This window comes from Phyllobates terribilis, unplaced genomic scaffold (genome assembly GCF_046119375.1).
Source record: "Phyllobates terribilis strain yellow unplaced genomic scaffold, ASM4611937v1 Scaffold_1__5_contigs__length_1240528914, whole genome shotgun sequence".
Classification (NCBI taxonomy): Eukaryota; Metazoa; Chordata; class Amphibia; order Anura; family Dendrobatidae; genus Phyllobates; species Phyllobates terribilis.
In genome coordinates, this window is record NW_027362761.1 from 360,135,628 (window position 1) to 360,162,640 (window position 27,013).

At 47.9% G+C, this 27,013-nt stretch overlaps 1 protein-coding gene across 1 annotated transcript in view; it reads left to right on the forward strand.

Annotated features, from left to right (window-relative positions):
• HPD (4-hydroxyphenylpyruvate dioxygenase) overlaps positions 1 to 27,013 on the forward strand; it is a 60,476-nt gene that overhangs the window by 19,716 nt on the left and 13,747 nt on the right. The window contains exons 4-7 of the mRNA XM_073676268.1: positions 3,961 to 4,065; positions 4,154 to 4,196; positions 24,704 to 24,786; positions 26,278 to 26,367. Of these exons, the coding sequence (XP_073532369.1) occupies positions 3,961 to 4,065; positions 4,154 to 4,196; positions 24,704 to 24,786; positions 26,278 to 26,367 (321 nt within the window). The remainder of the gene's footprint in view (positions 1 to 3,960; positions 4,066 to 4,153; positions 4,197 to 24,703; positions 24,787 to 26,277; positions 26,368 to 27,013) is intronic.

Sequence of the window (27,013 nt, forward strand, 5' to 3'; positions counted from 1 at the left end):
AATAGAACATCACACATAGATTAGATACATAGAAACATGTCAGTCACATATATAAGAAGTACAGTGACAGTGTTGATTACTGTACTTGTCATTTAGTGTAATGGATTTATTTAAAAAAATAATTGTGTTTTCATGCACCGTCTCTTTAAAAAAGCCGGCCGGCAATTCAGCAGCGGTACCCGACAATTTATAACAGACAGAATAGAGCTTCACACATAGATTAGATAGATAGAAACATGTCAGTCACATATATGTGAAGTACTCACCTCATGCACGTCACTGACAGCGTGGGAGAATTCTCCTGCACTCAGCGCTTCAGCGTGCATGAGGTGAGCTGAGTTCATTGGACATGATCTCAACTCATTCACGTCACTGACAGCGTGGGAAAATTCTCACGCTGAAGCGCTGAGTGCAGGAAACAGGATGGATGGCAGCTTTCTGCAGCGGTCCAGCCTGTCATCTCGATGTAGCAGAGCTGAAGCTGTCCTGGGAACCATGGAAAGGTAAGGATGAGGTTGCTTTATTATTTTTCTTTTATTGCAGGAGATCGTTGGCTTCAGGTGGAATGGGCGTGACGGTAAGTATGGTTTAATTTAGAACAATAAAGAATTGTGTCTTTATTTCAATTAAAGGACTTTTTTCTGGGTGTTGTGTTTTTTTTAAATACTTTACTAGAAATTCATGGTGGTCATGTCTAATATTGGCGTGACCCCATGAATTTCGGGCTTAGGGCCAGCTGATAATGCCAAGCTGGCGTTAACCCCTTTATTACCCAGTGAGCCACCGCACCAGGGCCCTGGATGAGTTGGGTACAGCGCCAGAAGATGGCGCTTCTATGAACGCGCCATTTTCCGGGGCGGCTGCGGACTGCAATTTGCAGCGGGTGGGGCCCAGAAAGCTTGGGCCTCCCTGCGCTGCAGATTCCATCCCCCAGCTGCCTAGTTGTACCTGGCTGGACACAAAAATAGGGCGAAGCCCCACGTATTTTTTTTTTAAATTATTTCATGAAATAATTAAGAAAAAAAGGGCTTCCCTATATTGTTGTGTCCAACCAGGTACAAATAGGCAGCTGGTGGTTGGGGGCAGCCCATTCCTGCCTGCTGTACCTGGCTGGACACAAATATAGGGCGAAGCCCCACGTCAATTTTTTTTAAATTATTTCATGAATTTCCTGAAATAATTTAAAAAAAAATTGACGTGGGGCTTCGCACTATATTTGTATCCAGCCAGGTACAGCAGGCAGGAATGGGCTGCGCCCAACCACCAGCTGCCTATTTGTACCTGGCCAGACACAATAATATAGGGAAGCCCTTTTTTTCTTTATTATTTCATGAATTTCATGAAATAATTAAAAAAAAAAATACGTGGGGCTTCTCCCTATTTGTGTGTCCAGCCAGGTACAACTAGGCAGCTGGGGGATGGAATCTGCAGCACAGGGAGGCCCAAGCTTTCTGCCCCCCCCCCGGTGCAAATTGCAGTCCGCAGCCACCCCGGAAAATGGCGCGTTCATAGAAGCTGGATGCTGTACCTGGCTGGCATACAAAAATATGGCAAAGCCCACGTCTAAATTTTTGGGAAAAATTAATTAAAAAATAAATAATAATTTAGGGACTGCATCTTTATTAACTCCTCAAATGTCATTTAGTGTTAAAATAGAGGATTTATTTAAAAAAAAATTGGCGTGGGATTCCCCGTAATTTTAGTCTCTAGCGGAGGTTAAGCAGACGGCTGGGGCAGATGTTTGAAGCCTGGGAAGTGGGTAATACACACGGAGCTTCCCAGACTACTAATATCAGCCCCCATCTGAATACCTAGCCTTTACTAGCTATTAAAATGGGGGACCCCCCCAAAAAATGACGTGGGGTACCCCCTATTTAATAGCTAGCAAAGGCTAGGCAGACAGCTGGGGGCTGATATTAATAGCCCAGGAAGGGTGCCATGAATATTGGCCCCCTCCCAGGCTAGAAACACCAGCCGTCAGCCGCCCTAGAAATGGCGCATCCATAGGATGCGCCAATTCTGGCACTTAGCCTCGCTCTTCCACGCTGCCCTGGTGCGGTGGCAGGGGGTAATAGGGTTGGGGTTCATGTCAGCGCCAGCTGCCATGAAGCCCAGGTTAGTAATGATGGGCGTCTATAAGACACCCCCATTACTAACCTACAAAGTGTTAAAAAGAAAAAACACACTACACCCAGAAAAAAATAATTTATTTGAAATAAAACACACAATTTTATTTAATTCTTAGTTTACTTAAAAAAAATAGTTACCTGTCCACGTTCCTGCGCTGATCTCCCATGCACAGCTGTCACATCTGGAGATGGTGACAGCTGTGCATGGCTGCTGTAAGCTCATGCTGCCGGGAACACGTCCGCTCCCGGCAGCGGGTGCCACTGACTGAGGTCACCGGAGTGCATTCAGGCAGCGCAGCTCCGGAGACCTCCTTTACGGCACTGCTGTACCGTGGGAATTTCTCACGATACAGCAGGGCCGTAAAGGAGCTAACCGGAGCAGCGCTGCCTGAACTCCGGCGAACCCGCTTATGCAATGACGGGGCTGCTTTACGGCCCCATCATTCTAGCGGCGGCAGCGGTTCAGAGCGGTCACATCCCATGTGGCTGCTCTAAACTGGAGATCATCGTGGGACACTCGTGGACTACTACGGAGGGGTAAGGATAAGGTTGTGGTTTATTATTTTATATTTTATTACAGGAGATCGATGGCTTCAGGGAATTAGGTGTCTAGGTGAGTATAGGTGTAGTTTTTTATTTTTTACTTTATTTTAGGTGGCGATCAGCGGGGACAGGTAATGTATAAACTAATTTATTGTAGGTAACCACTGGCCACCAATGACATGTATTTAAAATTTATTGGGGACACAGTAGGGCAATTTAAATAGCAGGATCAGGCTGATGGGAACTACTGCTCCCATTGAGCTGATCCTGCTGGCACGAGTGGACGGGGGACAGACATAGGCCGATGGGAGTAGTAGTGTCACATCGGCCTATGTCTGCCTGCACGCACACACCCGCACACATCGCACACACCCGCACACATCGCACAGACACCGCACACACCCGCACAGACACCGCACACACCCGCAGACATCGCACAGACACCCCGCACACACTCGCAGACACACGCACAGACACCCCGCACACACCAATCATGATGGGTCTGATCGTCTGGGAGGTGAGGCTGACCTGTGCGGCCGTGGGAAAGTTCATGTGAGTTCATGCAATGCAGTCAAGCATGAACTCACATGAACCCTCTGAGGGCACCGTGGCTACTTCAAATGAACAGCTGATCGGCATCACCTGATACCTCAGCTGTTCATTTGAAATAACCGGCGGGAAAGCGCAGCACAGAACGGGAAAGCCGGCGGTGAAGTCTTTTCACTGCCGGCTTCCCCGCCCGAGTCCTTCGCTCCCCGCTCCTTGGTGCTGCGCTCCCCGCCCGGTCCTAACTTACGATCGGGATGGGAGGTGGCGAGGGGAGCGGAGGATCGGGGTGGGAGGCTGCGGGGAAGCAGTATGGGGCTGTGCGATTGTTTAAAAGCCGGCGGCTTTTTACCGCCCGCCAGCTTTTAAACGATCAGGAGTATTCTCCCACGCTGGGATGGCATTCTGATGACAGGCTGGATCTCAGCTGAGCGCTGCCATCCACTTTGTCATCCTTCAGAGACACTGCAGAGCGCAGGCATTATGGGAACTTCCGATTCCAGTATTCGATATTCTAAAAGTATCGGAACTCCGATACCGCGAATATCGGCCGATACCCGATATTTCAGTATCGGAATGCTCAACACTAGTTAGGAGCCCATGATCTTTAATGTCCATCAGCCTAGAAAATGTACACTTCCCCCCCTTGGTTAATTGCTTTATGATTTAAATGCTTGACTGAAATTTATCACACATTTCTTTTTAGCACAAGATGCATTTACATTGTTTGTTATCACTTTAGGCTGCCTCTTTTTACTGCAGTAAAATGGGCTTTGAGCATTTGGCATACAGAGGTCTGGAGACTGGCAGCAGGGAGCTTGTTACCCATGTTGTGAAACAAGACAAGGTATGTAGCTCACAGACAATCTTATAATAACTAGATATTTTGCCTGTTTATTAGAGCATGATTATGTATATCTAATCTTTCCATGCAGATAATATTCCTTTTTGTGTCACCACTTACTCCAGGAAATGAAGGTATTTTAATCCACTTTTATATATAATATACATGTACTTTGTAACTTGATTCAAGCAATTTAAACATTAAAGAAATGCATTGGATAAACAAAAAAATTGTTTTGTAGCTTTTCAGATTTGCAGGGATTACATTTTTTTTAGAATACGGCATATAAAACAAAAAAATAAATCTTTATAGGGCTACATCTGAATCTCGAAATATGATTTTATGTAAAGTTATTATGAATAAATTAATATTTATTAGTTTAAAAAAAAACCTTGCTCCATATAATACGTGAACATTCAGCACTTGAAGGCATCTTCTGCATTTTTCACTTCTCACTAGTGTTGAGCATTCCGATACTGTAATATCGGGTATCGGCCGATATTCGCGGTATCGGAATTCCGATACTTAATTCCGATACTTTTACAATATCGGATACCGGAATCGGAAGTTCCCATAATGCCTGCGCTCTGCAGTGTCTGTGAAGGATGACAAGTTGGATGGCAGCGCGATCCAGCCTGTCATCAGAATGCCATCCCAGCGGGGGAGAATTCTCCTGATTGTTTAAAAGCCGGCGGGCGGTATAAAGCCGCCGGCTTTTAAACAATCACACAGCCCCATACTGCTTCCCCGCAGCCTCCCACCCCGATCCTCCGCTCCCCTCGCCACCTCCCATCCCGATCGTAAGTTAGGACCGGGCGGGGAGCGCAGCTCCAAGGAGCGGGGAGTGAAGGACCCGGGCGGGGAAGCCGGCAGTGAAAAGACTTCACCGCCGACTTTCCCGTTCTGTGCTGCGCTTTCCCGCCGGTTATTTCAAATGAACTGCTGAGGTATCAGCTGATGCCGATCAGCTGTTCATTTGAATTAGCCGCGGTGCCCTCAGAGGGTTCATGTGAGTTCATGCTTGACTGCATGAACTCACATGAACTTTCCCACGGCCGCACAGGTCAGCCTCACCTCCCAGACGATCAGACCGTCATGATTAGTGTGTGTGCGGGGTGTGTGTGCGGGGTGTGTGCGCGATGTTTGTGCGGGTGTGCGCGGTGTCTGTGCGATGTGTGCGGGTGTGTGCGGTGTGTGTGCGGGTGTGTGCGTGCAGGCAGACATAGGCCGATGTGACACTACTACTCCCATCGGCCTATGTCTGTCCCCCGTCCACTCCTGCCAGCAGGATCAGCTCGATGGGAGCAGTAGTTCCCATCAGACTGATCCTGCTATTTAAATTGCCCTACTGTGTCCCCAATAAATGTTAAATACATGTCATTGGTGGCCAGTGGTTACCTAAAAGAAATTAGTTCATACATTACCTGTCCCCGCCGATCGCCACCTAAAATAAAGTAAAAAATAAAAAACGACACCTATACTCACCTAGACACCTAATTCCCCGAAGCCATTGATCTCCTGTAATAAAATATAGAATAATAAACCACAACCTTATCCTTACCCCTCCGTAGCAGTCCACGAGTGTCCCACGAAGATCTCCAGTTCAGAGCAGCCACATAGAATGTGACCGCTCTGAACCGCTGCCGCCGCTAGAATGACGGGGCCGTAAGGGTTCACCGGAGTTCAGGCAGCGCTGCTCCGGTTAGCTCCTTTACGGCCCTGCTGTATCGTGAGAAATTCCCACGGTACAGCAGTGCCGTAAAGGAGGTCTCCGGAGCTGCGCTGCCTGAATGCACTCCGGTGACCTCAGTCAGTGGCTCCCGCTGCCGGGAGCGGACGTGTTCCCGGCAGCGTGAGCTTACAGCAGCCATGCACAGCTGTCACCATCTCCAGATGTGACAGCTGTGCATGGGAGATCAGCGCAGGAACGTGGACAGGTAACTATTATTTTTAGTAAACTAAGAATTAAATAAAATTGTGTGTTTTATTTCAAATAAATTATTTTTTTCTGGGTGTAGTGTGTTTTTTCTTTTTAACACTTTGTAGGTTAGTAATGGGGGTGTCTTATAGACGCCCATCATTACTAACCTGGGCTTCATGGCAGCTGGCGCTGACATGAACCCCACCACTATTACCCCCTGCCACCGCACCAGGGCAGCGTGGAAGAGCGAGGCTAAGTGCCAGAGTTGGCGCATCCTATGGATGCGCCATTTCTGGGGCGGCTGACGACTGGTGTTTCTAGCCTGGGAGGGGGCCAATATTCATGGCACCCTTCCTGGGCTATTAATATCAGCCCCCAGCTGTCTGCCTAGCCTTTGCTAGCTATTAAAATAGGGGGGACCCCACGTCATTTTTTTGGGGGGGGTCCCCCATTTTAATAGCTAGTAAAGGCTAGGTATTCAGCTGGGGGCTGATATTAGTAGCCTGGGAAGCTCCGTGGGTTTTACCCCCTTCCCAGGCTTCAAACATCTGCCCCAGCCGTCTGCTTAACCTCCGCTAGAGACTAAAATTATGGGGGATCCCACGCCATTTTTTTTTAAAATAAATCCATTATTTTAACACTAAATGACATTTGAGGAGTTAATAAAGATGCAGTCCCTAAATTATTATTTATTTTTTAATTAATTTTTCCCAAAACTTTTGACGTGGGCTTCGCCATATTTTTGTATGCCAGCCAGGTACAGCATCCAGCTTCTATGAACGCGCCATTTTCCGGGGCGGCTACGGACTGCAATTTTCAGCGGGGGTCAGAAAGCTTGGGCCTCCCTGCGCTGCAGATTCCATCCCCCAGCTGCCTAGTTGTACCTGGCTGGACACAAAAATAGGGAGAAGCTCCACGTTTTTTTTTTTTTTAATTATTTCATGAAATTCATGGAATAATTAAGAAAAAAAGGGCTTCCCTATATTGTTGTGTCCAACCAGGTACAAATAGGCAGCTGGTGGTTGGGGGCAGCCCGTTCCTGCCTGCTGTACCTGGCTGGACCCAAATATAGTGCAAAGCCCCACGTCAATTTTTTTTAAATTATTTCAGGAAATTCATGAAATAATTAAAAAAAAATTATGTGGGGCTTCGCCCTATATTTGTGTCCAGTCAGGTACAGCAGGCAGGAACGGGCTGCCCCCAACCACCAGCTGCCTATTTGTACCTAGCCGGACACAACAATATAGGGAAGCCCTTTTTTTCTTAATTATTCCATGAATTTCATGAAATAATTAAAAAAAAAATACGTGGGGCTTCGCCCTATTTTTGTGTCCAGCCAGGTACAACAAGGCAGCTGGGGGCTGGAATCCGCAGCGCAGGGAGGCCCAAGCTTTCTGGGCCCCACCCGCTGCAAATTGCAGTCCGCATCCGCCCCGGAAAATGGCGCGTTCATAGAAGCGCCATCTTCTGGCGCTGTACCCAACTCATCCAGGGCCCTGGTGCGGTGGCTCACTGGGTAATAAAGGGGTTAAAGCCAGCTTGGCATTATCAGCTGGCCCTAAGCCCGAAATTCATGGGGTCACGCCAATATTAGACATGACCACCATGAATTTCTAGTAAAGTATTTAAAAAAAACACAAACACCCAGAAAAAAAGTCCTTTAATTGAAATAAAGACACAATTCTTTATTGTTCTAAATTAAACCATACTTACAGTCACGCCCATTCCAGCTGAAGCCAACGATCTCCTGCAATAAAAGTAAAATAATAAAGCAACCTCATCCTTACCTTTCCATGGTTCCCAGGACAGCTTCAGCTCTGCTACATCGAGATGACAGGCTGGACCGCAGCAGAACGCTGCCATCCAGCCTGTCATCCCGCAGACACTGAGAAGCGCAGGCATGCTTGCGCTCCTCAGTGTCTCGCTGTGACGGCATCCAGATGAGCCGAGGTCATGTCCAATGAACTCAGCTCACCTCATGCACGTCACTGACAGCGTGGGAAAATTCTCCTGCACTCACTGCTTCAGCGTGAGAATTTTCCCACGCTGTCAGTGACGTGCATGAGGTGCGCCGAGTTCATTGGACATGACCTCACCTCATGCACGTCACTGACAGCGTGGGAAAATTCTCACGCTGAAGCGCTGAGTGCAGGAGAATTCTCCCACGCTGTCAGTGACGTACATGAGGTGAGCCGAGTTCATTGTCGGCTCATCTGGATGCCGTCACAGCCAGACACTGAGGAGTGGAAGTATGCCTGCGCTTCTCAGTGTCTGCGGGATGACAGGCTGGATGGCAGCGTTCTGCTGCGGTCCAGCCTGTCATCTCGATGTAGCAGAGCTGGAGCCGTCCTGGGAGCCATGGAAAGGTAAGGATGAGGTTGCTTTATTATTTTTCTTTTATTGCAGGAGATCGTTGGCTTCAGCTGGAATGGGCGTGATGGTAAGTATGGTTTAATTTAGAACAATAAAGAATTGTGTGTTTATTTCAATTAAAGGACTTTTTTCTGGGTGTTTGTGTTTTTTTTAAATACTTTACTAGAAATTCATGGTGGTCATGTCTAATATTGGCGTGACCCCATGAACTTCGGGCTTAGGGCCAGCTGATAATGCCAAGCTGGCCTTAACCCCTTTATTACCCAGTGAGCCACCGCACCAGGGCCCTGGATGAGTTGGGTACAGCGCCAGAAGATGGCGCTTCTATGAACGCGCCATTTTCCGGGGCGGCTGCGGACTGCAATTTGCAGCGGGTGGGGCCCAGAAAGCTTGGGCCTCCCTGCGCTGCAGATTCCAGCCCCCAGCTGCCTAGTTGTACCTGGCTGGACACAAAAATAGGGCGAAGCTCCACGTTTTTTTTTTTTAAATTCATGAAATTCATGGAATAATTAAGAAAAAAAGGGCTTCCCTATATTGTTGTGTCCGGCTAGGTACAAATAGGCAGCTGGTGGTTGGGGGCAGCCCGTTCCTGCCTGCTGTACCTGACTGGACACAAATATAGGGCGAAGCCCCACATCAATTTTTTTTAATTATTTCATGAATTTCCTGAAATGATTTAAAAAAAATTGACGTGGGGCTTCGCACTATATTTGTGTCCAGCCAGGTACAGCAGGCAGGAACGGGCTGCCCCCAACCACCAGCTGCCTATTTGTACCTGGTTGGACACAACAATATAGGGAAGCCCTTTTTTTCTTAATTATTTCATGAATTTCATGAAATAATTAAAAAAAAAAAATACTTGAAGCTTCTCCCTATTTTTGTGTCCAGCCAGGTACAACTAGGCAGCTGGGGGATGGAATCTGCAGCGCAGGGAGGCCCAAGCTTTCTGCCCCCCCCCCCCCCCGCTGAAAATTGCAGTCCGCAGCCACCCCGGAAAATGGCGCGTTCATAGAAGCTGGATGCTGTACCTGGCTGGCATACAAAAATATGGCGAAGCCCACGTCAAAAGTTTTGGGAAAAATTAATTAAAAAATAAATAATAATTTAGGGACTGCATCTTTATTAACTCCTCAAATGTCATTTAGTGTTAAAATAAAGGATTTATTTTAAAAAAAATTGACGTGGGGCTTCGCCCTATATTTGTGTCCAGCCAGGTACAGCAGGCAGGAACAGGCTGCCCCCAACCACCAGCTGCCTATTTGTACCTGGCCGGACACAACAATATAGGGAAGCACTTTTTTAAAAAAATTATTTCATGAAATAATTTAAAAAAAATTGACGTGGGGCTTCGCACTATATTTGTGTCCAGCCAGGTACAGCAGGCAGGAACGGGCTGCCCCCAACCACCAGCTGCCTATTTGTACCTGGTTGGACACAACAATATAGGGAAGCCCTTTTTTTCTTAATTATTCCATGAATTTCATGAAATAATTTAAAAAAAAAATGCGTGGGGCTTCGCCCTATTTTTGTGCCCAGCCAGATACAACTAGGCAGCTGGGGGCTGGAATCCGCAGCGCAGGGAGACCCAAGCTTTCTGGGCCACCCCCGCTGCAAATTGCAGTCCGCAGCCGCCCCAGAAAATGGCGCGTTCATAGAAGCGCCATCTTCTGGCGCTGTACCCAACTCATCCAGGGCCCTGGTGCGGTGGCTCACTGGGTAATAAAGGGGTTAAGGCCAGCTTGGCATTATCAGCTGGCCCTAAGCCCGAAATTCATGGGGTCACGCCAATATTAGACATGACCACCATGAATTTCTAGTAAAGTATTTAAAAAAACACAAACACCCAGAAAAAAGTCCTTTAATTGAAATAAACACACAATTCTTTATTGTTCTAAATTAAACCATACTTACCATCACGCCCATTCCAGCTGAAGCCAACGATCTCCTGCAATAAAAGTAAAATAATAAAGCAACATCATCCTTACCTTTCCATGGCTCCCACGACAGCTTCAGCTCTGCTACATCGAGATGACAGGCTGGACCGCAGCAGAACGCTGCCATCCATCCTGTCATCCCGCAGACACTGAGAAGCGCAGGCATACTTCCACTCCTCAGTGTCTGGCTGTGACGGCATCCAGATGAGCCGAGGTCATGTCCAATGAACTCAGCTCACCTCATGTACGTCACTGACAGCGTGGGAAAATTCTCCTGCACTCAGCACTTCAGCGTGAGAATTTTCCCACGCTGTCAGTGACGTGCATGAGGTGAGCTGAGTTCATTGGACATGACCTCACCTCATGTATGTCACTGACAGCGTAGGAGAATTCTCACGCTGAAGCGCTGAGTGCAGGAGAATTTTCCCACGCTGTCAGTGACGTGCATGAGGTGAGCTGAGTTCATTGGACATGAACTCGGCTCATCTGGATGACGTCACAGAGAGACACTGAGGAGCGCAAGCATGCCTGCGCTTCTCAGTGTCTGCGGGATGACAGGCTGGATGGCAGCGTTCTGCTGCGGTCCAGCCTGTCATCTCGATGTAGCAGAGTTGAAGCTGTCGTGGGAACCATGGAAAGGTAAGGATGAGGTTGCTTTATTATTTTACTTTTATTGCAGGAGATCGTTGGCTTCAGCTGGAATGGGCGTGATGGTAAGTATGGTTTAATTTAGAACAATAAAGAATTGTGTCTTTATTTCAATTAAAGGACTTTATTCTGGGTGTTTGTGTTTTCTTTTAACTTTGACTATGGGGTTAGTAATGGGGGTGTCTTATAGACGCCTCTCCATTACTAACCTGGGCTTGATGTCAGCTGGCATTATAAGCTGACATCAACCCCAACCCTATTACCCCCTGCCACCGCACCAGGGCAGCGTGGAAGAGCGAGGCTAAGTGCCAGAATTGGCGCATCCTATGGATGCACCATTTCTGGGGCGGCTGACGGCTGGTGTTTCTAGCCTGGGAGGGGGCCAATATTCATGGCACCCTTCCTGGGCTATTAATATCAGCCCCCAGCTGTCTGCCAAGCCTGTGCTAGCTATTACATTAGGGGGGACCCCACGTTATTTTTTTTGGGGGGGTTCCCCCATTTTAATAGCTAGTAAAGGCTAGGTATTCAGCTGGGGGCTGATATTAGTAGCCTGGGAAGCTCCGTGGGTATTACCCCCTTCCCAGGCTTCAAACATTTGCCCCAGCTGTCTGCTTAACCTCCGCTAGAGCCTAAAATTAAGGGGAACCCCACGCCAATTTTTTTTTAAATAAATCCTTTATTTTAACACTAAATGACAAGTACAGTAATCAACACTGTCACTGTACTTCATATATATGTGACTGACATGTTTCTATCTATCTAATCTATGTGTGATTCTCTATTCTTTCTATTCTAAATTGTCGGGTACAGATGCTGAATTGCCGGCCGGCTTTCTTAAAGAGACGGTGCATGAAAACACTATTATTTTTTTAAATAAATCCTTTACACTAAATGACAAGTACAGTAAGCAACACTGTCACTGTACTTCATATATATGTGACTGACATGTTTCTATCTATCTAATCTATGTGTGAAGCTCTATTCTGTCTGTTATAAATTGTCGGGTACCGCTGCTGAATTGCCGGCCGGCTTTTTTAAAGAGACGGTGCACGAAAACACTAATATTTTTTTTAATAAATCCTTTACACTAAATGACAAGTACAGTAAGCAACACTGTCACTGTACTTCATATATATGTGACTGACATGTTTCTATTTATCTAATCTATGTGTGATTCTCTATTCTTTCTATTCTAAATTGTCGGGTACAGATGCTGAATTGCCGGCCGGCTTTTTTAAAGAGACGGTGCATGAAAACACTATTATTTTTTTAAATAAATCCTTTACACTAAATGACAAGTACAGTAAGCAACACTGTCACTGTACTTCTTATATATGTGGCTGACATGTTTCTATCTATCTAATCTATGTGTGAAGCTCTATTCTGTCTGTTATAAATTGTCGGGTACCGCTGCTGAATTGCCGGCCGGCTTTTTTAAAGAGACGGTGCACGAAAACACTAATATTTTTTTTAATAAATCCTTTGCAGTAAATGACAAGTACAGTAAGCAACACTGTCACTGTACTTCATATATATGTGACTGACATGTTTCTATCTATCTAATCTATGTGTGAAGCTCTATTCTTTCTGTTGTAAATTGTCGGGTACCGGTGTATGACGCTGATGAATTGCCGGCTTTTCATGTCATTCTACATTATTCTTAGTTGTTTTCCTTCATGTAGAATTAACCTACAAGGAAAGAAAGGGTTTATTTTCATTCCGATATTTGTGTCCCATTGACTTGCATTGGTTTCCGGTATCGGAATCGGCGATATCCGATACTTTTTGGGTATCGGCCCGATCCAATCCGATACGATATTTCCTGATATCGGAAGGTATCGCTCAACACTACTTCTCACCGATAATCAAGGTATGCTTTAAGTCCAAGTGGAGATATTGTGTATATATATATATATATATATATATATATATATATATATATATATATATATATATATATATATATATATATATATATATATATATATATACACACAGTACAGAACAAAAGTTTGGACACACCTTCTCATTTAAAGATTTTTCTGTATTTTCATGACTATGAAAATTGTACATTCACACTGAAGGCATCAAAACTATGAATTAACACATGTGGAATTATATACTTAACAAAAAAGTGTGAAACAACTGAAAATATGTCTTATATTCTAGGTTCTTCAAAGTAGCCACCTTTTGCTTTGATAACTGCTTTGCACACTCTTGGCATTCTCTTCATTAGCTTTAAGAGGTAGTCACCGGAAATGGTCTTCCAACAATCTTGAAAGAGTTCCCAGAGATGCTTAGCACTTGTTGGCCCTTTTGCCTTCACTCTGCGGTCCAGCTCACCCAAAACCATCTCGATTGGGTTCAGGTCTGGTGACTGTGGAGGCCAGGTCATCTGGCGAAGCACCCCATCACTCTCCTTCTTGGTCAAATAGCCCTTACACAGCCTGGAGGTGTGTTTGGGGTCATTGTCCTGTTGAAAAATAAATGATGGTCCAACTAAACGCAAACCGGATGGAATAGCATGCCGCTGCAAGATGCTGTGGTAGCCATGCTGGTTCAGTATGCCTTCAATTTTGAATAAATCCCCAACAGTGTCACTGTAGCGTCGGCGTCCCTGCCTCCTGCTAGACAGGGACGCCGTTCCCTTCACCTCTCCGCTCCGTGCCCGGCGTCTTCCTCCCGCTCTGCTGGCAGCGTGCGCTGCTTCCCGGTCACTGTTTCTCTTAAAGGGGCCGCGCGCGCCGTCCTAAGGAGTCCCCGGCCAATGGCCGGAGGACCTCACCATATATAAGGCACCTCCTCCAAAATGGAGGTGCCCGAACAATGTTGTTGCAAAGCCTATCAACTCTGCATCAGCCCTCAGGTCCCGTTACCAGATACCTGCCAGTTACCTGCCAGATTCCTGCTTGATACCTGCCTGATACCAGTCTATCTGCTTGCATTCCTGAGGTCCGAGAGTCTGCCTACCAGCACCTGCCAGTCTGTCTATGGATCAGTCTGCCCGCTCACCTGGGAGCGCTCACCTGCTACCTGCCTGCTAGCCTACCTGGAGGCTCTGCCGTCACTTGCCGTGACCACCTGCCAGCCAGCCGTGAGACTCTTACCCGCTCACCTGGGAGCGCTCACCTGCTACCCGCCTGCTAGCCTGCCTAGAGGCTTAGCCGTCACTTGCCGTGACCACCTGCCTGTCCAGAGACTCTTGCCCGCTCACCTGGGAGCGCCCACCTGCTACCTGCCTGCTAGCCTACCTGGAGGCTCTGCCATCACTTGCTGTGACCACCTGCCTGTCCAGAGACTCTTACCCGCTCACCTGGGAGCGCTCACCTGCTATCCGCCTGCTAGCCCACCTGGAGGCTTAACCGTCACTTGCTGTGACCACCTGCCTGTCCAGAGACTCTTGCCCGCTCACCTGGGAGCGCCCACCTGCTACCTGCCTGCTAGCCTACCTGGAGGCTCTGCCGTCACTTGCTGTGACCACCTGCCTGTCCAGAGACTCTTGCCCGCTCACCTGGGAGCGCTCACCTGTTACCTGCCTGCTAGCCTTCCTGGAGGCTCTGCTGTCACTTGCCGTGTCCACCCGCCTGTCAAGAGACTGTTCCCGTCACTTGCCGTGTCCGTTCTGTCCTTCTACCCAGGGACTGCTCTTGTCACCTGCCGTGTCTTCCTTCCCGCCTTCCCTGGGAGCCACCTGCCTCCTTACAAAGACTGCCCCTTTGTATAATAGCTCAGAGGTTCCACCTCTCAGATCCGTTACAGTTTGCTCGGGCCATGGAACCCGGTGGCACCCAATCTCCCTCGCTCTCGGACCTATGTCATGAACTCTCCCGTCAGAGGTCCCAACAGGAGTCCATCCTGAGTCACCTGCGTAGTGTTAACTCCCGCCTGGACACATTGACTGCCTCATCGGGAGCTGCCTCCACTCGCACACTTACTACCCCAGCACCGCCTCTGCCCATCAATACCATGGCATCTCTTCCCGGTCCCCGCCTCACCGCCCCACCTCGTTTTGGCGGAGATCCCGGCCAGGCACGGGGCTTCATTAACCAGTGCACTCTGCACTTCGAACTGTTGGCACACCAGTTTTCCACCGACCGAGCCAAAGTAGCCTTCATCATGTCCCATCTCACGGGGGAGGCGCTGGCTTGGCTAAATCCTCTATGGGAGAGAGGAGACCCCCTGGTGTCCAACCTGCCAGCCTTTCTCACGGCTTTCCGGAAAGTCTTCGACGAACCAGGACGGAAGACCTCATCCGCCTCATCTCTGCTACGCCTCCGCCAAGGAAGCCTCACCGTGGGCCAATATGCCATACGGTTCCGTACCCTTGCTTCGGAGCTTGCCTGAGATAACGACGCCCTGGTGTTCGTCTTCTGGGAGGGTCTGTCCGGCCGTATTAAAGATGAACTCGCAGGTCGGGACATTCCTACCACTCTCGACGACTTAATTACACTTGCCACCCGGATTGACATCCGGTTCCAGGAGCGCACCAAAGAGGTCACCCGTGAGAGGAGGTTTCCACGCCTTGCCCCTACCTTCAAGAGACCCGTCACTTCCTCCGTTACACCCCAGGCGCACTCACCCGAGCCTATGCAGGTCGACCAGACCAAGATGGTCAAGACCCGTCAAGAATTACGCCGTGCCGAGGGGAGCTGCTTCTAGTGTGGCAGTAAGGAGCACCGGATCCGTTCCTGCCCGGAGAGGTCGGGAAACGCCTGTGTCTAGGATCACTCAGAGAGGTCGCACTAGACAGAAGTAAACCTTCTCCATCTCTGATGCTGTCGGTCTCTATCATCTGCGGGGAGAACCGTTATTTTGAACTGGCTCAACTTGACTCTGGAGCTGCCGGAAATCTCATTTCTCAGTCCCTGGTAGAGAAATACCGCATTCCCACCAAACCTCTGGTTGTACCCTTATCTGTCGCCGCCGTGGATGGGGGCCTCTTACCACATCCCATCCAACTCATCACCGAATCCATAACTCTGCAGGTGGGAATGCTGCTCTCTGAGAGCATCTTCTTCCATGTTCTGCCTGGACTCTCTCACGCCCTCTTGCTAGGCCTACCTTGGCTCCAGAGACATGCACCCGTGCTTGATTAGCAGACCGGAGAAGTCCTTCGCTGGGGACAGAACTGCCATAAGACTTGTTTAGTTCCCGTTCATCCTGCTCGTCCTTCTCCTACCCCAGTCAATCTACCCGGCCTACCGGTTCCCTATTGGTCTTTTGCGGACGTCTTTAATAAAAGAGAAGCAGAGACATTACCCCCTCATAGACCATACGACTGCCCAATCGACCTGATGCCCGGCGCTACTCCTCCCCGTGGGCTTATTTACCCTTTGTCCGCTGCTGAAACCCGGTCCATGTCTGAATATATTGAGGAGAATCTGGCCCGGGAATTTATCCGTAAATCTACCTCTCCGGCGGGAGCAGGCTTCTTCTTCGTCAAAAAGAAGGAAGGCTCACTCCGTCCCTGTATAGACTATAGAGGCCTTAACCAGATCACAGTGAAAAATAAATACCCCCTTCCGCTCATTCACGAATTATTTGACCGTCTCAGGGGGGCTAGAATCTTCACCAAGCTGGACCTCCGTGGGGCGTATAATATGGTCCGTATCCGTCAGGGGAATGAATGGAAGACGGCATTCAACACCCGGGACGGCCACTATGAATACCTTGTAATGCCCTTCGGTCTCTGTAATGCTCCCGCCGTCTTTCAAGAGTTGGTCAATGACATCTTCCGTGACCTTCTCTACTCCTGCGTGGTGGTATACCTGGACGACATCTTGGTCTTCTCTCCGGATCTTCTCACTCACCGGAGGGACGTTCGTCAGGTCCTGCTCAGGCTCAGGCAGAACCACCTCTACGCTAAATATGAGAAGTGCCTCTTTGAGCAGACCTCGCTTCCGTTTCTGGGCTACATAATCTCTCAGACCGGCCTACGAATGGATCCTGAGAAACTGTCTGCCATCCAGAAGTGGCCCCGACCAGAGGGGTTGAAGGCTATTCAGTGGTTCCTGGGCATCGCCAACTATTACCGCCTCTTCATTTTGCACTTCTCTTCCCGGACTGCCCCTATCTCTGCGCTCACCCGTAAGGGCGCTAATCCCAGAGAATGGCCGCCCGAAGCAGAGGAGGCCTTCCTTTCCTTAAAACAAGCTTTCTCCTCCGCTTCTGTGCTGCATCGTCCGGACGGCAACAAACAATTCTTCCTAGAGGTTGACGCTTCCTCCTCCGGAGCCAGAGCGGTACTTACCCAAAAGTCGTCTTCCGGAAGAATGGTAACCTGCGGCTTCTTCTCCAAACTCTTCTCCTCTTCTGAGCGCAATTATTCTATAGGAGATCGAGAATTATTGGCCATTAAGCTGGCACTGGAGGAGTGGCGTTACCTGCTCGAGGGAGCTCTTCACCCGGTAATAATTTACACGGACCACAAGAACTTGGCTTACTTCCAGAGCGCCCAGAGACTTAACCCGCGCCAAGCCCGGTGGTCCTTGTTCTTCACCCGCTTTGATTTCATTCTTCATTTTCGCCCGGCAGACAAAAACATCAAAGCTGATGCCTTGTCCCGATCCTTTTTGGTCTCTGATCTTGGGGAGGAGCCTAAGCACATCATCGACCCCGTCAGAGTAATGCAATTGGCCCCCGTGAATCTAAATAGTCTTCCACCCGGAAAGACGTTCGTAACAGTACCTGATCGTGAGAAGGTCCTACACTGGGGACACTCGTCTAAGCTAGCAGGCCACGCTGGTCAGAAGAAGACCCTCCAGCTTATTACCCGGCTTTACTGGTGGCCTACTCTGCACAAGGACGTAATAGATTTTGTTTCTGCCTGTGTGTCCTGCGCCCGCAACAAAGTTCTGAGACACCTGCCAGCCGGCCGCCTCCTACCTCTTCCTGTACCTGCTGCCCCGTGGCCGCATATAGCTATGGACTTTATAACAGAACTCCCTGTCTCTGCCAGTTGTACGGTCATTTGGGTGGTCGCTGACCGCTTTTCTAAGATGTCTCACTTCGTTCCACTGCCGGGCCTCCCGTCTGCATCCGAGTTGGCTAAAGACTTTATACATCATATTTTCCGTCTTCATGGTCTTCCTCTCCACATTGTATCCGACCGAGGGGTTCAGTTCACCTCTCGCTTTTGGCGAGCCATGTGTAAATTGCTGGGGGTCACCTTGGACTTTTCTTCTGCTTATCACCCACAGTCCAACGGTCAAGTAGAATGGATCAACCAAAATTTAACCAGTTACCTCCGGCACTTTATTAATGCTCACCATTCCGACTGGGTGGATCTTTTACCGTGGGCCGAATTTTCCTACAATAATCACGAGAGCGAATCTTCCTCCAAATCCCCGTTTTTTGTAGTCTACGGTGTTACGGGTCTGGGAGGTGGAACCTCTGAGCTATTATACAAAGGGGCAGTCTTTGTAAAGAGGCAGGTGGCTCCCAGGGAAGGCGGGAAGGTAGACACGGCTGGTGACAAGAACAGTCTCAGGGTAGAAGGACAGAACGGACACGGCAAGTGACGGGAACAGTCTCTTGACAGGCGGGTTGTCACGGCAAGTGACAGCAGAGCCTCCAGGCTAGCAGGCAGGTAACAGGTGAGCGCTCCCTGGTGAGCGGGCAAGAGTCTCTGGACAGACAGGTGGTCACAGCAAGTGACGGCAGAGCCTCCAGGTAGGCTAGCAGGCGGGTAGCAGGTGAGCACTCCCAAGTGAGCGGGCAAGAGTCTCTGGACAGGCAGGAGATTACAGCAAGTGACGGCAGAGCCTCCAGGTAGGCTAGCAGGCGGGTAGCAAGTGAGCGCTCCCAGGTGAGCGGGCAAGAGTCTCTGGACAGGCAGGAGATCACAGCAAGTGACGGCAGAGCCTCCAGGTAGGCTAGCAGGCGGGTAGCAGGTGAGCGCTCCCAGGTGAGCGGGCAAGAGTCTCTGGACAGGCAGGAGATCACAGCAAGCGACGGCAGAGCCTCCAGGTAGGCTAGCAGGCGGGTAGCAGGTGAGCGCTCCCAGGTGAGCGGGCAAGAGTCTCTGGACAGGCAGGAGATCACAGCAAGTGATGGCTAAGCCTCCAGGTAGGCTAGCAGGTGAGCGCTCCCAGGTGAGCGGGTAAGAGTCTCGCGGCTGGTTGGCAGGTGGTCACGGCAAGTGACGGCGGAGCCTCCAGGTAGGCTAGCAGGCAGGTAGCAGGTGGGCGCTCCCAGGTAAGCGGGCAGACTGATCCATAGACAGACTGGCAGGTGCTGGTAGGCAGACTGTCGGACCGCAGGAATGCAAGTAGATAGACAGGTATCAGGCAGGAATCAAGCAGGATTCTGGCAGGTAACTGGCAGGTATCTGGTAACGGGACCTGAGGGCTGAAGCAGAGTTGATAGGCTTTGCAACAACATTGCTCGGGCACCTCCATTTTGGAGGAGGTGCCTTAAATATGGGAGGTCCGACGGCAATTGGCCGGGGACTCCTTAGGACGGCGCGTGCGGTCCCTTTAAGGGAGGGGGAGAGCGCGCGCGCCCTAAGCACACTGCCGGGGAAGGACCGCGTGCCGGAAGCAGCGGGCGAGAAGCGCTGGAGGACGCCGCGCCAGAAGCGGGGAGGTGAGAGGGGCGGCGTCTCTGCCTAGCAAGGGGCAGAGACGCCGATGCTACATACGGTCAGCATCCTCGGATCCCGTTTCCCGTCTCCACCTCGGTGGACAACCCGGCTGCGGAATCTTTGGTTAGCGAATTTTCCTCCATTTGGGAGAGTACCAGATCCGCACTTCTTCAGTCTTCCGAGCGGATGAAAAAACAGGCTGACAAAAGACGTCTGGATCCACCGCTATTCCGTCCTGGAGATAAAGTCTGGCTCTCGTCCGGCTCAAGATTCCTTCTTACAAGTTAGGGCCTCGCTTCATCGGCCCACTGGAAGTTATCAAGCAAATCAACCCGGTGGCCTATAAATTGAAACTCCCGGCCAACTTGCGGATCCCTAACTTCTTCCATGTATCTCTACTCAAACCCGTGGTACTTAACTCTTTTTCCAAGTCTACAGGTACGCCTCCTGCTCCAGTTTCCGCTGAAGACAAGTTTGAGGTAGAGAACATTCTAGCCACCAAAAGGGTAAGAGGAAAGACCTTTTTTCTAGTGGATTGGAAAGGGTTTGGTCCTGAGGAGAGAACATGGGAGCCCCGGGAGAACATCCATGCCCCTCTCATCCTTGATAAATTTCTCTCTGGCCTAAAAAAGGGGGGGCCTAAAGGGGGGGGGGACTGTAGCTTCGGCGTCCCTGCCTCCTGCTAGGCAGGGACGCCGTTCCCCTCACCTTTCCGCTCCGTGCCCGGCGTCTTCCTCCCGCTCTGCTGGCTTCCCGGTCACTGTGCTTAGGGCGCGCGCGCTCCCTCTCTCTTAAAGGGGCCGCGCGCGCTGTCCTAAGGAGTCCCCGGCCAATGGCCAGAGGACCTCACCATATATAAGGCACCTCCTCCAAAATGGAGGTGCCCGAGCAATGTTGTTGCAAAGCCTATCAACTCTGCTTCAACTCTCAGGTCCCGTTACCAGATACCTGCCAGTTACCTGCCAGATTCCTGCTTGATACCTGCCTGATACCATTCTATCTGCTTGCATTCCTGCGATCCGACAGTCTGCCTACCAGCACGTGCCAGTCTATCTATGGATCAGTCTGCCCGCTCACCTGGGAGCGCTCACCTGCTACCTGCCTGCTAGCCTACCTGGAGGCTCTGCCGTCACTTGCCGTGACCACCTGCCAGCCAGCCGTGAGACTCTTACCCGCTCACCTGGGAGCGCTCACCTGCTACCCGCCTGCTAGCCTGCCTGGAGGCTTAGCCGTCAATTGCCGTGACCACCTGCCTGTCCAGAGACTCTTGCCCGCTCACCTGGGAGCGCCCACCTGCTACCTGCCTGCTAGCCTACCTGGAGGCTCTGCCATCACTTGCTGTGACCACCTGCCTGTCCAGAGACTCTTGCCCGCTCACCTGGGAGCGCTCACCTGCTATCCGCCTGCTAGCCCACCTGGAGGCTTAACCGTCACTTGCTGTGACCACCTGCCTGTCCAGAGACTCTTGCCCACTCACCTGGGAGCGCCCACCTGCTACCTGCCTGCTAGCCTACCTGGAGGCTCTGCCGTCACTTGCTGTGACCACCTGCCTGTCCAGAGACTCTTGCCCGCTCACCTGGGAGTGCTCACCTGTTACCTGCCTGCTAGCGTACCTGGAGGCTCTGCTGTCACTTGCCGTGACCACCCGCCTGTCAAGAGACTGTTCCCGTCACTTGCCGTGTCCGTTCTGTCCTTCTACCCAGGGACTGCTCTTGTCACCTGCCGTGTCTTCCTTCCCACCTTCCCTGGGAGCCACCTGCCTCCTTACAAAGACTGCCCCTTTGTATAATAGCTCAGAGGTTCCACCTCCCAGACCCGTTACAGTCACCAGCTAAGCACCCCCACACCATCACACCTCCTCCTCCAAGCTTCACGGTGGGAACCAGGCATGTAGAGTCCATCCATTCACCTTTTCTGCATCGCACAAAGACACGGTTGTTGGAACCAAAGATCTCAAATTTGAACTCATCAGACCAAAGCACAGATTTCCACTGGTCTAATGTCCATTCCTTGTGCTCTTTTGCCCAAACAAGTCTCTTCTGCTTGTTGCCTGTCCTTAGCAGTGGTTTCCTAGCAGCTATTTTACCATGAAGGCCTGCTGCACAAAGTCTCCTCTTAACAGTTGTTGAAGAAATGTGTCTGCTGCTAGAACTCTGTGTGGCATTGACCTGGTCTCTAATCTGAGCTGCTGTTAATCTGGGATTTCTGAGGCTGGTGACTTAGATGAACTTATCCTCAGAAGCAGAGGTGACTCTTGGTCTTCCTTTCCTGGGGCGGTCCTCATGTGAGCCAGTTTCTTTGTAGGTCATGAAAATACAAAAAAATCTTTAAATGAGAAGGTGTGTCCAAACTTTTGGTCTGTACTGTATATATATATATATATATACAGTACAGACCAAAAGTTTGGACACACCTTCTCATTTAAAGATTTTTCGGTATTTTCATGACTATGAAAATTGTACATTCACACTGAAGGCATCAAAACTATGAATTAACACATGTGAAATTATATATTTAACAAATAAGTGTGAAACAACTGAAAATATGTCTTATATTCTAGATTCTTCAAAGTAGCCAACTTTTGCTTTGATGACTGCTTTGCACACTCTTGGCATTCTCTTGATAAGCTTCAAGAGGTAGTCACCGGAAATGGTTTTCACTTCACAGGTGTGCCCTGTCGGGTTTAATAAGTGGGATTTCTTGCCTTATAAATGGGGTTGGGGCCATCAGTTGTGTTGTGCAGAAGTCTGGTGGATACACAGCTGATAGTCCTACTGAATAGACTGTTAGAATTTGTATTATGGCAAGAAAAAAGCAGCTAAGCAAAGAAAAACGAGTGGTCATCATTACTTTAAGAAATGAAGGTCAGTCAGTACGAAAAATTGGGAAAACTTTGAAAGTGTCCCCAAGTGCAGTTGCAAAAACCATCAAGCTATACAAAGAAACTGGCTCATATGAGGACCGCCCCAGGAAAGGAAGACCAAGAGTCACCTCTGCTTCTGAGGATAAGTTTATCCGAGTCACCAGCCTCAAAAATCGCAGGTTAACAGCAGCTCAGATGAGAGACTAGGTCAATGCCACACATAGTTCTAGCAACAGACACATCTCTTCAACAACTGTTAAGAGGAGACTTTGTGCAGCAGACCTTCATGGTAAAATAGCTGCTAGGAAACCACTGCTAAGGACAGGCAACAAGCAGAAGAGACTTGTTTGGGCTAAAGAACACAAAGAATGGACATTAGACCAGTGGAAATCTGTGCTTTGGTCTGATGAGTCCAAATTTGAGATCTTTGGTTCCAACCACCGTGTCTTTGTGCGACGCAGAAAAGGTGAACGGATGGACTCTACTTGCCTGGTTCCCACCGTGAAGCATGGATGAGGAGGTGTGATGGTGTGGGGGTGCTTTGCTGGTGACACTGTTGGGGATTTATTCAAAATTGAAGGCATACTGAACCAGCATGGCTACCACAGCATCTTGCAGCGGCATGCTATTCCATCCGGTTTGCGTTTAGTTGGACCATCACTTATTTTTCAACAGGACAATGACCCCAAACACACCTCCAGGCTATTTGACCAAGAAGGAGAGTGATGGGGTGCTACGCAAGATGACCTGGCCTCCACAGTCACCAGACCTGAACCCAATCGATATGGTTTAGGGTGAGCTGGACCGCAGAGTGAAGGCAAAAGGGCCAACAAGTGCTAAGCATCTTTGGGAACTCCTTCAAGATTGTTGGAAGACCATTTCCAGTGACTACCTCTTGAAGCTCATCAAGAGAATGCCAAGAGTGTGCAAAGCAGTCATCAAAGCAAAAGGTGGCTACTTTGAAGAACCTAGAATATAAGACATATTTTCAGTTGTTTCACACTTTTTTGTTAAGTATATAATTCCACATGTGTTAATTCATAGTTCTGATGCCTTCAGTGTGAATGGACAATTTTCATAGTCATGAAAATACAGAAAAATCTTTAAATAAGAAGGTGTGTCCAAACTTTTGGTCTATACTGTATATATTTTTAAATAATGAATGACTGGGTGCATTAGAAATGTGTGTATCTACAAAACTTTCATGAAGAAAGGGAACGTTTTCACCATAGGAAAATAGGTGTGCTCCAAAATGAAGAAATATGTCTAAATCAGTGTGAAACTTCAGGTTGGAGTTTAAGCGTCTGCGGACAGATCACATATCAATGGAGGACCCAGACAGAAGAGGACCCCTGTGGAAGAACTGTATATGGGCCCTCTGCAGTCCAATAGCTCCTCATAATGCAAAATTCCACCTGCTTTGTAGGTGGAAATGGGCCCCGGTGCGGCTTCACACATTGCACCTTTGGTATGTCCCCGACTTCTATCTTATAATGCCATTATTACAACCGGTGATGTGAAGGATTCTGGACAGCTAGGTGCATTGTCATGTGAACAGAAGCACAAACAGTGAAACTATACAAATATATTTTTTACAACTTCAAATGAAGTCTCATTACAACAACCCTTTTGTATATGGCCTATTAGGAAATATGGATGTTGTAGTGGTAAGTTCCCGGGATACCATTATGAGCCAAAACAAAAGTCATGGCAAACAAGCGACCCTCTATGGCATACTTTGCCTTCCAAAAGTTACTTTGACAGCCTTCAATGTGAACTTAAGACTACTGCAACAGTATGGCCAACCAGCACTCCCACCAGCAATCACAACTGATTGACCGTTTGGCTTCAGAATAAAAAAGGGTCGTCTACAATCTCGTTGCAGCTTAGTAAGCCTTCAGCACTAGCTTTAAGCAGAGAAATAGATGTTTCTGCTGGGCAACATTGAAGCCTGCATTTGGTTTGTTTGGTGTGACTGGGGTAGCATTTCTGGCAAGGTACACAAAGTCACATGCCACTGAGAAGATGCATCGTATTCATTAATGGCTGCTCGCCTCTTAACTAATTCAGCGCATCTTCCAGTGAGCCCTTCATTGAGCCTGGGATGCTCAACACTAGTCTAAATGAATCGGCCCCTAAATATTCTTCTTTATATGCGAGTGGAATGTCAGAAGAAATCATTATATGGTTCTGTTGTAGTATCAACCCAAAATGGGCCTAATTTATCAAGACCGTCAACCAGATAAGTGGCTTAGTTGTCCATAGCATCCAAGCTTAGTTTTCATTACTTATATAATCATTCTTTTCTTGTACAGAATTTGGAGCCCATTTACAGAAGCATGGTGATGGTGTGAAAGATGTAGCATTTGAAGTTGAAGACTGTGACTTTCTTGTTAAGGTACATTGTTAAGGGACTTCTCTGCTGACATATTACCAGAAGCTGCAGGGACAGACATTCACAGCAACAAATCTGCAGCAAACTGAGTGGATTATGGCACCCATTTGTCCATGGTTTAGCTATGGCGCATAGTTGAAAATAATGAAAAACACTATACTTGGCTTCTGTGGCACTTCCCTAGCTCCTTGGCTGGTCCTTTGCCAGTGTCTGGCCTCCTGAGATGAACTCTTGTCACACATGATTATCTAGGGCAAGATAGCAGTCACGTAGGATGGGTAAGGCTACGTTCACACATTCAGTATTTGGTCAGTACTTTACCTCAGTTTTTGTAAGGTAAAACCAAGAGTGAAAGAATCAGAGGGAAAGTATAATAGAAGCACGTCACCACTTCTGTATTTATCACCCACTCCTGTCTTTGGCTTACAAATACTGATGTAAAATACTGACCAAATACTGAATGTGTGACCGTGGTCTAATAAAAGAGACTGGCAGAAGATCAAGCAGGGGAGACATTGAAGGGGTAATAGGAGAATATATCATTTGTTTTTGTTTTGTTTTCTTTCTTTTGCAAAAAGTGTCCTATTTCAGGAGTTGCAAATTTATCTATTGACCTAAAATCCACAGCAAAATCTGCAATCATGGGGTTTGTTGTAGCTCTTGACTCATATGACATGTTACACATTTAAACTCTGCACCACAGGTCAATATTTTTTTTTGGATTCCGGCTGACTATTCTCTGCAGTTTGTGGATGAGATTGGTTGCAGTATTATTATTATTATCATCTACTTTACTGCTACTGTAATACGCTGTGGCTTTTCTGCCTGCACTTTACAAAAAATCTGTATTGTACCCTTGTATGTAGATAATTTTACTTAATGACAGAATTGGACTTGAAATGTTTGATAAAATCTAAAGAAACCGAATAGTCAGGCAAACTATTAAAGTGCCCTGAGGTTTTGTGATAGAATCGTAACAAGTATTTGCACAGATGATCATTATGTATAATATAAAGGGTTCTTGTCTCTTGTTAGGATTGAAATCAGAACAATTGTTCGCTCATGGGTCCATTTACAAAGGTGGATTATCTATCCACAAGAAAGTCGATCGACCATATAACAACATGTATGTAACAGTGAATTAGCGGTTGTTTGCTTCCATTTACATGGAACTATCATTGGCAGTATGTGTGGATGAACAGTCATTCAAACGATCGTTTGCATTCAGCTTCATTATTGTAAGCAGCGCGGCTGTGGCTACACAGGGTGCTCTGCTGCAAATATCAATGATTTTAATGTCAACATGAAAAATGTGTTCAAACAATGAACAAATGAGCGGGCAATAATTGCAAACGAACATTCATACAAACAGTTATTCAGCCGCTCATCACCCTGTGTAAATGGGCATTCACAAAGCGTAGGATCAACCAGTGAACACATTTGAATTCCAGTAATTTGATTAATAATTTACAGCATTTGTTTTTATTTTATCAGAAAGCCAGAGACAGGGGAGCAGTAATAGTAAAGGAGCCCTGGATTGAGGAAGATAAATACGGAAGGGTCAAATTTGCAGTCATTCAGACGGTAATTATATCTTCAATCTATTTTTATATAATTTTGTATCTATTTATGTTACAGGCTGCAGTTTGGATCATTTGGACCCCATGCCTTGAAAAGGACAGGGCCCCTTTGACTGATTTGTATGTGTCTCATCTTCTATCTTGTACCCTAATGTGCACATTTAGTGGACATGGAAGAAGGGTTGAATGAGTGTGTTGTAATATTTGGGCCCTTAAGAAGAATGGAAAGGATATTATACAGTCTTTATATTCCATTTCATTCAAATAAATTTTATTTAGTGTAACCCAATAAAACAGGGCCCATTCTTGAGGTATACTGTGACTGGTGGGCAGAATTTGACTCAATGATGTGGTCCACTTGTTTAAAGTTAAAGATAAAAGCCTTTGACATCAGTTCTACTTCCATTAAAAAGTTAGGATGAGACCAGATTAGTCTTTGAATTAAAGATGTTAAAATCCATTATGAATTTTGGGGGGAAAAAAAGACTTTTTGGAATCAGTATACTGCAAATTATTTCTCAAGATTCAATCTAATTAAAAAAAAACAACAACTAGAAAATAAATAGTTATCTAATTTCAACTTGATTTTGATCCATAACATTTATGACATTTTATTTTTAACTTTCACATACATACGTGTATCTACGTGC